Below are 14,559 nucleotides of genomic sequence, written 5' to 3'. Positions count from 1 at the left end.
TTTTTGGTGTATAATTTCCATTTTGGAGAGGTTTGAGAGATAGTGGGGATCAGAGAAAATGTCTAATTCTCTGTCTTGTTGTTCATATAACCTGGAACTTATCCCTTTACATTTATATATGTAACTACCAAGTAATCTGTCTTGTCACTCTTTCCCAGTCGTTGGGCATAGCAGAAGTGGTACTGTCCAAGAGTCCTTAGATATGAATTGTTGCCTTGGCTTTGCCATTAACTTCCTGAATTTTATATATATGTATATGTATATATATATATATATGTATATATATATAATGTAATATATATCAGCAAATTGATTCTCAGAAAGTATATATGTATACATTTATATATATATATATATATATATATATATACTTTCTGAGTATATATGTGTATATATATACATATGTGTGTGTGTGCATATATATATATATATATATATATACATATATACTTTCTGAGAATCAGTTTGCTCCTCTAAAAATAAAAAGGCTGGATTAGATGATGATGTCTAAGCACTTCTCAGGGCTGAGATGCTATGATTATATATCTATCCCTTGAACAATACTAGAAAGGAAACATGATGGAAGAACTGGCCATTTACGTCTTGATTTCTCTATCCTTCATATCTCTACTAGTTTATAATTTTATATTTTATAACATTTTTCGCAGTGAGATAAGAGCCTATAAAAGTCTTCAATTAACAAGGAATAAATTGAAAATTCCATGCAGGTTAAATATAGACTACTGGTTTTGTGTAATTAAACCACACTTCATGAATTCCAAATTGGCAACTTTCCTTTAATTCATAGGATCATAGACTTTGAATTGGAAGGTACTTGGAAGATCATGTAGGCCAACCGTTTCATTTTATAGCTGAAGGAATTGAGCCCAGAAAGTTAAAGGTCACTTGCCCACGGTCATACAGGTAGTAAGAAGATGAAGCAAGACACAAATATATACTCTCTGACTCCAAATCCAAACCTCTTTCCACTGTGAACATCATGTTGCCAGGAGACATTGTGGGAAATCTCTTGAATTAGAATCAAGAAACATGGTTTCATATTACAGCTCTGGTGCTTGCTCTGTGGCCATGACAAGTCACTACAGCAGTCTTGGCATCAATTTTCTTATCTGCTAAAAAAAAAAGTAGGGGATAATAATATTTGAACATTTTATTTTTCAATCTATTTTTTCTCTGATTTGTAAACCTTAAAGCAACTTAGACATGTGAGCTTTGGTTTTAATATTTGTAGCATTACAGGTATGAGTAGTCTCTTTTCTCAGGGTACTTGAGTTTGACTTTATTCAGACTGTGAAAAAAAAAGAAAAATGTATTATATATAAATGATATATATTACATATATATAAATTTATTGTATATGTAAATGGAATAGCAAACTGTACATAATAAATTTTCAGTTTCATGTGCAATCATCTTTTATTATACTATATCATAGAAGTACTTGTTTTATCCCATACATTAAAAATAAAATAAAGGAAAAAACCCAAAATAATAAAATATAATAACTGGACAAAATGATAGTGTATAGGCTCACTGAATCTTGTGATTGGAAGACCTTTCTTGCCTGACCAAGAATCTCTTCTACAATATTCCCTACAAGTGTGTGTCAAGCCTCCACCTTAACAACTTTAGTCATAGGGAAGTCCTTTTTGGGGCAGCTTGAACTGTATGGAAATTTTTCATTATTTCAAGCTGAAAGCTGCCTCTGTGTAACTTCTACTTATTGGTCCTTGTTATTTCTGTTGAGGTTAAGCAGAACAAATGTAATCCCTCTTTCACTTACCAGTCTTTTAGATATGTTAAGATAATTATAATCTCCTGCCTTCTTTTCCTTTGCGTAACACTTCCAATTTCTTTAGTTGATGTTCACATAGCCTGGTCTCACCATTCTTGCCCCTTTTCTCTGGACATATTATAGCATGTCAGTGACCTTCCAAAATGTGTATCCAGTATTCCAGATGTGATCTGATGAGAGCAGTGTAGAGCAAGATCTCATCCCCACCTCCAAATTGTCTTCATTTTTAGTAACATAACTTACAATGTAAGTAAAACTTACAATTACTATTGTGCTTCTGAGGCACAAAATCTACTAAAATCCCCAGGTCATTAGTCAAATGAACTCCCTTCTAAAAACAGCTACTATTTATACAGTGATTAAAGGTTTGTAAAACACTTCCTATATATTATCTTTTATGTTCCACACAATAATACTGTTAGCTATGTGCTATTATGATTTCTATTTTACTACTGAGGAAATTGAGCCTGGGAGAGACTAAGTAATTTACCTAAGATTATACAATTAGTAAATATCTGAGGCAAGATTTGGTCCGTCAGTTATGCCATATAGCCACGTCTCCACTATCTTTCTAGTGGAATGATAGATTTTTTGAATTGAAGAATTGTCATTCCCTTTATTAGTAAATTAGTAGAGTCTCCACTAAAGTGTCAGTTTTCTAGGAGAAAATTTTACTGTTTAATTTTGAGCTTTAACGGTCCAATTTACTTACATTTTATTCTATAACTTAAATAGAGATATATTATTATGAAAACACATCTCTCTCTTCCTCCACCCCCTCTTCTTAGTCTGGAGCCCTTACTACTGTAGACCAGGATCTGGTTTCCTGCAGCTCTCAGAAAAATTAAAAATAACATCTAAAAAGTGATTTAGGTATAGGTGAAAGTGAAGATACCAAGAATACTTCTCTCTTTCTAACAAGGTCTTTTGTCAAAAGGTAGTCTGTAGGAAATGCTCAGCTATTTTGAATAGTTCTAAATTAATTTAAAATATGACATTTTAATTCCTTGACCCCAAAATCTTGTTTGTTGAATATGAACATCAATGTTTTATAGTGTACCAAAAGTTTGAGGTTTTGGCTGGGTATGGGGGCAGTTTGTCCTTAGGATGGGTGTGGAGGAAAGCTAATGCATTAAGTCCCTGTCTAAGAGGGAGTGGTGAATTAATCAGTTTCTATTTACAAAGATACCCCCTGATGAATGAAGGAAAGATTGTGTGTGTGGGGGGAGGGATGCTGAATTTGGCCCTGAATTCGATTACCTTAATGTTCTTTTCTCTGATCTCTCTGAGCTGTTTTCTATGGCTTCCTTAGGGCTTCAAATGTGGACATGGTAATTGAAAACAAATTTAGCATGTTTCAGGCCATAAAGTCTCCTTTCAGCTTGATCACTAGCTATGCGGTAGATATGTCTGTTTTTAATTTCCAGTGATGTGAGAAATATAGAATGACTTGATTCTTAATTTAGAAGATTGAGAGAGGAACAGAGGGAGGGAGAGAGAGAGCAAGAGAGAGAGTGAGTGAGTGAGAGAGAGAGAGAGAGAGAGAGAGACAGAGAGAGAGAGAGAGAGAAGCTATTTAAGTTTGAGCTTCTGTTCCTATTTTGTGATTCAAAATGTGCCTTTAAAAATTGTACAATCGATGAGGCTTATGTGCCCCTATAATGACAAAAATATACATGAGTGCAGAATTGTGGTATACTGAGGTGCTTAATCAAGCAAGCATTTGGGCACTTTTTTATGGGCACCTTGGAAATGTGGTCACCTCTGCATGGAATAGGGCATCTGAATTAAAAGGGCACAGCCAACTGAGACACAACCATTTAGAACAGGAAGTCTGAGAATACTTATACAATTGAAACTGCAGGGGGATTTCAGGGAGGCAGAGTGTAATTATCTAAATTGAAAGAGGGCCAAAGTGTCAGGGGGAACAGCTCTTTGTCATGAAGAAGGGACACTGTGATCCTGAATAGTGGCAACTGCTCTAAACTGAAGGGTTTAGATCTCACCAGGAAGTCATGCTCGTGACATCTTTGAACTATTCAGGAGAAATGCTTATTCTTTTGGTACATACATCAAGCCCTGAACTACATTGCATGATACCATTGTTGATTGCCTAGTCATCTGTTGATGGCAACATGCCTTTGATGTTTGATGTTGAGGATAGAGTGGGTGGTAATAGAGACTTCTCCATTTTTGTCTTTCCTGCAGGAGGATAGGTGGAGAAGTTTTAAATGCATTTGTTTGCTATTTTTCCCCCTTTGAAAGGGCCCTTAATATTCTCAGAGAATCTTTTTAAATCTTTCTATTTGCAAAATAGGATGGTTTTTTTTTTAACGTGCCTTATTAGATACGTTTCCAATCAAAATGATACCAATGGAACGTGGAACTTTAGGCTATACACAGAACATAGGATTAAGATCTTAGAGGCACCTTAGAGATCATCTTTCATTTTATAGATGAGGGAACTGAGGCCATGAAAGGCTAATCAAATTTGTCAAAAATCAAACAGCTAGAACATTGAATGGAGCCAAGATAGGACCAGCTTCTCTGCTTCTAAATTCGGTGTTCTTTGTATTTTCAATCAGTGAATCAGTCAAACAATAAACATTATAAAGTACTGCCTCTGTGCCAGGTACTATGCTAGGTGTTGGGCACTGAAAAGACCAAGAAATAATCCTTCCTCCTAAGGAAATTAGCAACCTGCCACCTTTCTAGAACTTCTCAAAGTTTAGGTGGACCTATTCAGATCATACTAACCTTTTGATGAGATGCCCTTATTATGTTATATCCCTTAATAGTTTTATTAGGGTGATGACTGTCCACATTTTTTTTTATCTGTGTGTGGTTAATCAGTGGAGAAACCTCATCCTCCCAGAGTAAAAGTCACTGTAAAACTTAAGTTCTTGACCTCAAACATTGAGTGCTGAGGTGGGGGATGTTTACAAGCTTCATTGTATCACCTTTAGAGACTAATGTGAGTCATGTTAAGATGAGTGAATTGTACGGAATGACATGAACCCTTTAATGCTAACTCAAAAACATTTCTGTAAGTGCTTTAGGTTTTGCAAACTATTTTCCCTAAAATAGATCTGTAAGGCAGGTAATAAAAATATTAGTATTTTCATTTGAAATGAAGAAACCTGAGTCTTAGAAATATAAAATGATTTATTGAAGGCTATCCAGCTGGTAGGTATTGGCATCAGAATTTGAATTCAGGTTTTTTTTTTTTTATACTGAATATGGTATATATTCTTTTCATTATATGACACTATCTTCAATGAAAGATATTTTATTATCATTATTTGTTTTGAGAAGAGTTAAATTCTAATTAGGTTATTGTAAGTATTAGTTTCTAATTTGATGCCTCTTCAATTAATACTTATATAACTGACTTTTGTGTCTTAGAACACAGATAGTGGAATCATTGTGTGTGTATATATATATGTGTGTTTTAAAAATGAACTCTATGTCATTTTTTATATTAAAAGTTAAATGCAGATTTTTGGAACCACATATGCTTGCCAAACAAATAAGAACATTCCTCCTTTCTCAGTGTCTATATAGAAATTTTAAGTTTGGGATGAAATATTTCTAGGCCTGTTGCATCTGTACAGTGTTACAGTTGGAAATGAATCAACTTTCTAAAATCCTGAGCTGTGCAAAGTAGTTTCTAGCATTTTTGTTTATGTGTATGTGGGGGAGGAGGGTCAGGAAGTTCACTGAAGTACAATTTGATTTTAGTAAAATTCACAATTTTTTTCAGCAAATTGCCTTTTTGAACTTCATTTTTTTTTCCAGAGATAAACATTCCCATGTTTCTGATTTTCTGAAATGAGTTTTAAAGAATATCAGCTAACATTTATGTATTATTTTAAATTTTGTAAAGTATTTGATATCCACTTTTTTATTTGTGTCTTCTTGTATCTCTGTGAGATAAGTACTACAAGTAATAATAGTATCCATATTTTACAGAATGAGGAAACTGAGGCTGTGAGAAGTTAATAGCAAGTTAACAATCGCTTACATTACCAGTAGGTACAGAGGCAAGATGTGGTTCTTCCTAATTCCTCAACCTAACAACTTGTCTATTAAATGCTTGTTTTCTTGCCAGTTTGACTATGTTTTGATAGATCCAAAGCATAACTAGTTGATGGTGACTCTGTTTCAGAGAAGTAAGAAGCAATGATTATGTAGTGGAAAGAATAATGAATTTGAGGAACCAAAGAAGAATCTGGGTTCCATCTCTATTTCTAACTTACTAGCTGTGTGCCCATGCATAAGGCTCTTAGTTCCATCATCTGTAAAATCAGAATAATGAAACTCATACTACCTATGTCACAGGTTGTTGTGGAGAAACTGTTCTCATAAATTGGGAAACACCACGAAGTATAACTTTTATCACTAGGCTCTGAGCTGGGATGTGGGGTTGAGAGGGTAGTAGTATTCTAAGCTATAACATACAGAGGAGAAAAATAAAGGACACATTTTTATTTCATTATGTTTTAAAACTTTTCCTTATTAAAACTTGAAAAACCATGATCCCTTTCATGGGGAGAAAAAATTTTATATAAAGAGAAAAAATATTTTATATGAAACCATGGCTCTTTTATGTACACCTTTGTGTTTTTTAAAACATATAATCCATTTAACATAGATGTACCAAAACTCTCCTCTTTCTCTGTGCCTCTTCCTGAACATCCCTGTGATCTCTTCTGTTTGATGTAATGACTTTCATAAATGTCTGCATTTTTAATGCTAGAATATTCTGCTATCCATAGCACATAGGAATTTGATTTTTATGCTGAAGCCTTAAATGGATCATCCTTAATACAAAAGAGGATAGTTTTCAAACTTTATATAGATCACACAATATTCCTAGGAGGAGGTTGATCTCTGTTTTCTTGACCAGATCTCCCCCCCCCCCCCAAATAATTCTTATGACTTTTGAATAAGAAAACCTAAGTTCAAATTCTGGTTCTGATGTTTACTTATTGTGTGTCCCTGAACAACTCAATTAATCTCTTTGGTTCTGGGTTTCCCAATATGTGAAATGAGGGGATTGGTTTGGATAATCTCTTTTCCAATTTTCACTCTATTGATCCTTTGTGATGACCTATAGGATCATTCTTTATACTTTTACTTATATAAATTGTCTCAGTCTGTCCAATGGAATTGATATTTTATTGATATTTTGGAATTATATATTATATATATATATAATTATATATTATGAAATTGATATTTTGTGTCCAATTTTACTGATATTTGTAGCTGAGTTTATCAGAAAAGTTTCATCTGAAATATAAGATACATTGTTCTATATTGTTCTGTAGGTAAAATCTTTCAAACGTAGACTAAATGGTTCCAGTTGTTGCCTAGGTTGCCCTAGGTTGTGAAACTTTGTTATTATGTGGAAACTTTGTAAATTGCATTGGTGGAACCTAGGAGTGAGTTGTTACCCTTTCAATCCATGTTTCTCCATTATATGTGATTTGCCTATGGATTTCAATTCAGTAGAAGAAAAAAATTTCCTAAAAACTTAGAGATGTCCAAAAATATTATGGGTAACTCAGAACATAGTGAGTTTCCCCATTATTGGATGTCTTCTAGTAGTAGAGATGTGATCAGGTTTTTTTTTTTTTTTGTTTTGGGGGGGGATATTATAAATAGAATTCATACATTAGGTGAAATGTTGTTGGGCCAAATTCTCTTCAAGTTTCCTTCTAAATATTGTGATTCTACAAATCTTTGAAAGCCTTTGATTGGACTTCATTGTTAGAAAGATGAATAGAACTTGAGTTTTGGTCAAATGGTCAAATAAGTTTGTGTTTTAAAAAAAACCAAAATTTCATTGATCTTTAATTTTTATAAAGCCTACACTTCCCAAGCTATACCTTCCACTATTACTCCTTCCACTGTCATTCACCATAACAAAGAATAAATCATAGAGGAAAGTTTTCAGAAAAACTAACTAATATGTAGAAGAATTCTAATTTTCTCTTTAGTATTTCACAACTACAGTCAACCATATCTTCAAAGAAGGATGGGGAAGTGCCTTCATCTTATCTATTCTTTGGGGCCAATCTTTGTTATTATTTTTAATTATATGAAATTATGATTTATAATATAACTATAACAATTCTCAAAATGTATTGTTTTGTAATTGTAGTTATTCCCATTTCCATTACTGTAGTAATTTTAAGTATTGTTTTTATGGTTCCATTTACTTCATTCTGCATCATTTCTTATGTCTTCTCATGTTTCTCTGAATTCATCATATATGTTATTTCTTCTATTATATTCATGTACCACAACTTGTTAGCTATTTTCTAATTACCAGCTATCTTTTTTTGTTTCCAGTTGGATGAGTTTTGAATGAAATTGTTGTAAAGTTTAAATGGGTTTTAGAAACTTCATTTTTTTTGTTTGTTTTTAACTTTCTGGTCTCCTTTTCAGAAATTGATAAGATAGACTTGCCTTTTTCTTCCCTCACACTTTTTAGAGTTCTTTACTTGTGTCTTCTTTACATTTTTTTTCATGTAGAATCTTCATTTATGTCCTCCTAAAATGCTTCATTAAGGCTTGAAGATGACCTTCGTTTCTTAAAATCTTATGATAGACATTACACTGGAAGTATTTCTCAAGGTATCCTCAATACAGAACAGGGAAATATTAATCACAACAGACATTTTCTGATGCCTGTTGTTTTTACTTTAGTTTTGTTTTTTGCAGTGCATTGTTCATTGTTCTAGATATTGGGCCGGGGAGGGGGGGGTGGATACAAAAAGCTGACATAGGCCTAACTCTTAAGGAACTTGCAGCCTAATTATGGTGGAACAATAGATTCAGGCTACTTATTAGACTCCAGGATCAGTTTTGACAATTTAATATATCCATCTTTGATTTAATTTAATATATCCTTCTTGTTCTCTTTCAGAAAACAAGCCAAAATTCCAATTTTATTAAGACCCTTAGTTCTAAAGAGTCTCTTGGCCTCTTTTAAAATGAATGAGCTCACTGATCATTGCTTTGAACAATTTTCCTATCTTTATGGAGAGGGCAGGTTGAGGGGAGAGAGCGAGGAAATAATTTCTTTAGGCTGAATAGTAAGGACTTCTTATTCAATCTCTTTGTCTATTGTCATTATATCCTGAGAACTTTAAATTCTATGGCTTTTCATTTGAATGCTTCTGTTGTGGAACTCTAAATGACTTTTGGAAGGATTTTGGAATTGACTAGATGGCACAATGGATAGAGCACTAGCCTTGAAGTCAGAAGGATCTGAGTTCAAATTTGACCTTAGACACTTAGACACTTAACACTTCCTAGCTGTGTGACCCTTGGCAGTTAACCCCAATTGCCTCAGCAAAAGAAGAAAAAAAGAAGGAAGAAAAAGAAGAGTTTTAGTCTCACCTCTGTCATTGACTAATTATGTGCCTATCTCTTCTAGCTATAATATTCTAAAATTATCGAGCACTTCCAATGTCCTATATTGAATATTTCTGCTTTACTAAAAACATAGGACTGCTTCACAATTATGTTGTCCATCTTTCTCATTTAATCTCATTCCTTTCTCATTCACTCAAGTAGTACTGATTTCATTTTTGATTTATTTCATTTTTAGGTAATCAAATCATTCTTTAGACAAAAAGCTCTCACCAAGGTTAGATGGCTTTACTCATTCTGAGTGCTGCTTAGAGTACTGAAAGAGATTGTTATTGCATGGCAAATTGTACAATATAAGCTTTTTGAGGACAGTTACTGTTTCATTTTTGTCCTTGGATTTTCAACACCTACTACTAGGCACAAGTTTAAATTTAGCAAATATTTATCAAGTGCTTATGAAGTTCATAGCACTAAATGAGAGGGTAGGGAGGATAATTTCTTTGGGTCACAGTTTTGCCATCTACAAAATGGTGGAGAGGTATTAAATTGATGTCCCTTCCTGCTTTAAATTTGGTCCTATAATCTATAATAAAATGTAATTCTCTTAAAAGCAAGTTTAATTTCTTTTATCCCCAGCATTTAGCTCAATACCTGGTAAATTTTGAATTATAAAGCACTCAGCACAGAATTTTGTAAAAAAATGTGCACCTAAATTTTTTAAAAATTGAATTAAATTGAAATTTTAGAAGCCATTCAAGTCACTTCCATGAAGGAACAATTTTCTCACACAGAGATTCATAGAAAGATCACTCTCATTCTTACAATTTTCCATTCACTGTTTTCTTTGAGGAATTCACTTGTTTCCAAATCCTTCATTATCCTGGGCAGAACCATCTCTTCCTAACCTTACTGATCAAGACACACAAAAAAATAAAAACTATCTGGTCCTCTATGAAGTAGCTTAAAGGGCATGATTCAGAGATCACTAAGTCTCATCCTAATCTCACTGTGCCTTAACTTCCTTAAGCACATAATACTATTGTGCATAAGAGGATAAAGCTTTTGATAGTGGAAGAAAGAAATGACATTATGCCATCAGAATTTACTTTCTGCATTTGTTGTTCTATTACTGTCAGCATCATCTAAAACTTTTAAGAGCTAGGGTGAAAAAAAAATTTGCTTTCCTTGGACACCAACCTAAAAAACACTACAAAACTACCAATTTTACCCATCTGATTAACTGATAATATAAACAGATAGCATATTCCAGTTGATGTGCTATACATGTAGATTTAGATTTTTGTTTTTTATTCTCCACTGCTTATCTAATTGTATATTATGCACTTAATCGTTTGTGGTGGGTGTCCCATTAGTGGTAGATTTTGCAAATCATTTTAGTTATCACTTGATTTTAATCCATTTCCAACCTCTCTCTTCATGATTTTTTTTCTTTAGATGAACCCACAAAGAAAAATTTATATACTTCTGTGGTGTGTTTATACTACAGATATGTAAATATCCATGTTTGTTCATAATTAGGAAGCTGAGCTGAATATGAATTCTTATGAATACTATTTACATGTGTGTGTATAATATATGAGCCTATGTTTGTTTATGGAAAATTGGTTCAACAAAATACCATTTATTGTTATAGGATTAGAGATTTCAGAACTGGATAACAACTAAAAGATATCTAGAATATTGCCCCCTCCTCTTATGGAGAAATATCTGTCCAAGCTCATGGAACTGGTTTCCTAGCAAAGCCTCAAGACTTTGGCCTTAGAACTTTTTCCCATCTCTCCCATTGTTAACTCTCTAATTTGACTGTCTTTTTAGGAAGATTACTTTTTTCCTTATAGTACAATAATGTTTGTTTTGGTTTTTTCAACAGCTTCATGGTTACATGGAGAACAAACCCCTGGGCCTTCAGATCTTCATTGGGACAGCAGATGAAAGGATACTTAAGCCGCATGCTTTCTATCAAGTCCACCGGATCACAGGGAAAACAGTCACCACAACTAGCTATGAGAAAATTGTGGGCAACACCAAAGTGCTGGAAATCCCACTGGAACCAAAAAACAACATGAAAGCAACGTAAGGTCTCAGGAACAATGAATGACACTAATGATATGAGAGAGAGGCTTGACCCTTTCTCTACTAGACTGTAAGTTCTTTGAAGGCAGGAACTGTATCTGGTTTCAGGAATTTGAAGGGCTGTCACAAGGATGAGGGATTATATTGAAGAGGCCAATGGAAAGATAATCTGGCTCTAGTGGCAGAGAACCTGAATTTAGATTCCATCTCTTACACTTTAATGACTGTGTGACTTTGGGCATGTTATTGAACCTGACTTTCTTATTATGTAAAATGAGGAGAACAGGACTTCTGAGTTCCTTTCCAGTTTGAGATCTATGATCCTTTGTTCTTCTTAGCTCTAAAGGACATGATGAAGAGCAATGAATAAAAATTATAAAGAGGCAGATTTGGGGGTCAATATACAGTGAAAAACAACTTTCTAAATATTGGAACTTTTTAAAAGCTTTGGTCCAAACTTGAATGCCTTAGAGCTAAGCTGACTGGCACTAGAGATTTTTAGATAGAGCCTGTGGGACCACTTTTCAAGATGTGCTGGAGAGGAGTCTTTTTAAATTTCAGGGTGAAATAAGCAAACTCTGAAAAACCTTTCCAATTCTCAAACTCTGTGATTCTAGAATCTTTGTATCTTTTCCAGTAGCTTGCATGACATTCTGCATAGCTGTTTATATGTGCAGTTGCATTGAGCTAAGGCAGGCTGGTTAGAGGTTCCAAGTTGTTAAGTGAAGAATGTATTCTTGTATCAATTTTTCTGTATTCTATCAAGAAATTTTAGACTTCAAGGAATGGGTGATAAAATTGGGGGGAAAAGTTCCCTAAAGGAATACTTTTCTTATCATTATTTTATTTAAATTGCTTTGTAATTTTTATACCAATGTAAATTAAGGGCTGAAATTTATGGATACCTGGGAATTTCTTTCTCTGTTGTGCCTGTAGAAACATTTAGATTAAACATAAGAACTGTTTTTAGCCGTGACTGATCTTTAATACTTGGTAAGACACATAGTGGTTGCAAATGGTGTTCTAAGCCCCATGCTTTGTCTTTGTCAGCATCGACTGTGCTGGAATCCTGAAGCTTAGGAATGCAGATATTGAGCTGCGAAAAGGAGAGACAGACATTGGGAGAAAGAACACAAGAGTGCGCCTAGTTTTCCGTGTGCATATCCCAGAATCCAGTGGGAGGATTGTCTCTCTGCAAGCTGCATCTAATCCTATTGAATGCTGTAAGTAGAGTTCGATGTTGTTTGTTATTTCTATTTCTAGATCCTTATTACACATTACATACCTCTGGTCATTCTGATGAGTCATAGATATAATTCTCAATATTTCGGTAGTACATGGCAATTTATAACACTCTTTAAATACATCATAGAGGGCCAAATGGATTGGAAGGAATTTGCACTAAATTTTGTAGTTAGAAATTTGTTTGACTAGTTCTGTTCTTTAGTTTTAAGGATCTTGCAAAAGGTATTATTCTTCCCTAGATCTCAGTTTCTTCATCTGTAAATTCAGAATTAGTGTTATATTATTCTATAGTCCATTATTTCCTTTGATCTTCATAACAAATCATTAATGTATATTTGAGGGTGGAGTGAGAAGTGAGCATAGCATAAAAGGAAGGAGCTAGATTAGAGGTGGGGAGATTTGGATCTAAATTCTGGTTCTGATTCCTATTAGCTCTGTGCCCAAATCAGCCTCTCATTCTCAGCTTTCTCATTTGCAAAACAGGTAAGAGAATCTGTGTAGACTCTACCATGTCTTACTGCTGATGAGAAAACCAAGGGTAAAGAGAATAAACAATGTTCTCTCACAATGATAGAGGTTGAATCCTTTAAGTATTTTCTCTGGGATTATTATTTTTTTTATTCATAGGTGATTTTCTTGGTAGAAAAAAAGCAGATCTCCAGTTGCATTTTAAAAATCCCACAAAACCTTTCATAGGTAATCTATTGTATTGTTAGTCATCTTTGTGTTTACCAGAGCTCTCATGTTTTTATTCAAAGACATAGTTTTGTTCTTGGATATTGTAATCATAGCCTGAATGAACTCTTTGTTCTTTGTATACATTCTCTAGTTCTTTTCAGAATCTTTTAAAGCCAGGGTGTATCTGGTCCAGTTGACTAAAATCATATTTATGTTTTGTCCTATCCAAAAGATTAAGCTTGAGTCCACCTACACAGAAATACTGTACAAAACAAAACAACCAAGTAAATGAAAATCTGGTTGAATTTGTTCCAGTACCCATTAATTTGAAAATAGTCCAAGATTTGACAAAATGTAACTTATATTCAGAATTATCAGTGGTTTGATTCTAGTGTGTAGTGAAAAGAATACTGGACCAATACTCAGGAAACCCAAGTTCTAGTTCCAATTTCCTCTCTGTACTAGCTACGTAAATTTGGGCAAGTATTTTCCCTTCTCTTGGACTTAGATTTCCCATCTCTAAAATAAGATATTTAGAAAGGATGGCTTCCAAAATTCTTGCCAGTTCTGACATTCTAAGAGTCAATGGTTTGTGCATGTAGACCTAATCCTCACATATCATAAAGGCTGTTTTCCTTGCCATTAGCAATAGGAAAAGGGAATGAGTATATTAATGAGAAAAGAGAGAGAGAGACTATCAGACAAACAAGACAAAACAAACATTGATGAAGAATTAGAAGTAGATATTTATATAAATCACAGTGTTGTATGAAGTAATAGAATCACTTTCAAAAGGAAGAGGAAAGAAAGTACAATTTATATTTGTGTGAGTGTGTGTGTGTGTGTGTGTGTGTGTGTGTGTGTGTGTGTGCTGTAGGAAGGGTAAAGAAGGCAGATGGAATGGAGCAAAGGATTAGGTGATTTTATATTCTCTTGTAGAACTGCACTTTCTGAGATTAAAATGGAGACTATATTGAACTAATGAGTTCTCCAGAAGAGTTTTGATTTTTTTTCTCCTGATATTTTGCCCTTTTGGAGTTTAGTATAGTGAGATAGCTAGAGGATTCTAGAGAGAGATTGAAAGGTAAATTGGGAGGGAAACCAAGTACTTAATAATTAAAGTAATTCTAGTATCCACCTCTCCATCTACACATACACACCATTCTACTCCTTCCTACTCACCCCACATCTGTCTCCTTATTTGTAAGATGGCTGGGTTCTTACTTTTAATCACTTACATATATTTTCACATAGTCAATAACCCTGTTCTTCAGTTTGAAAGGAAAATCATCTTGAGATTTTTGTTACTTTGGGGATTCATCATTTTCAAATTTTTACCT

The 14,559-nt window shown here is 33.9% G+C and overlaps 1 protein-coding gene across 3 annotated transcripts in view; it reads left to right on the top strand.

Moving 5' to 3' along the window:
• Nucleotides 1-14,559, top strand: part of NFATC2 (nuclear factor of activated T cells 2) — a 188,211-nt gene that overhangs the window by 58,028 nt on the left and 115,624 nt on the right. For all 3 annotated transcript variants that reach the window (XM_051976607.1, XM_051976605.1, XM_051976606.1), the window contains exons 4-5: nt 11,094-11,296; nt 12,347-12,519. In XM_051976607.1, the coding sequence (XP_051832567.1) occupies nt 11,094-11,296; nt 12,347-12,519 (376 nt within the window). The remainder of the gene's footprint in view (nt 1-11,093; nt 11,297-12,346; nt 12,520-14,559) is intronic.

This window comes from Antechinus flavipes, chromosome 2 (assembly GCF_016432865.1).
Source record: "Antechinus flavipes isolate AdamAnt ecotype Samford, QLD, Australia chromosome 2, AdamAnt_v2, whole genome shotgun sequence".
Taxonomy (NCBI): domain Eukaryota; kingdom Metazoa; phylum Chordata; class Mammalia; order Dasyuromorphia; family Dasyuridae; genus Antechinus; species Antechinus flavipes.
This window is presented reverse-complemented; position numbering and strand designations above follow the sequence as displayed.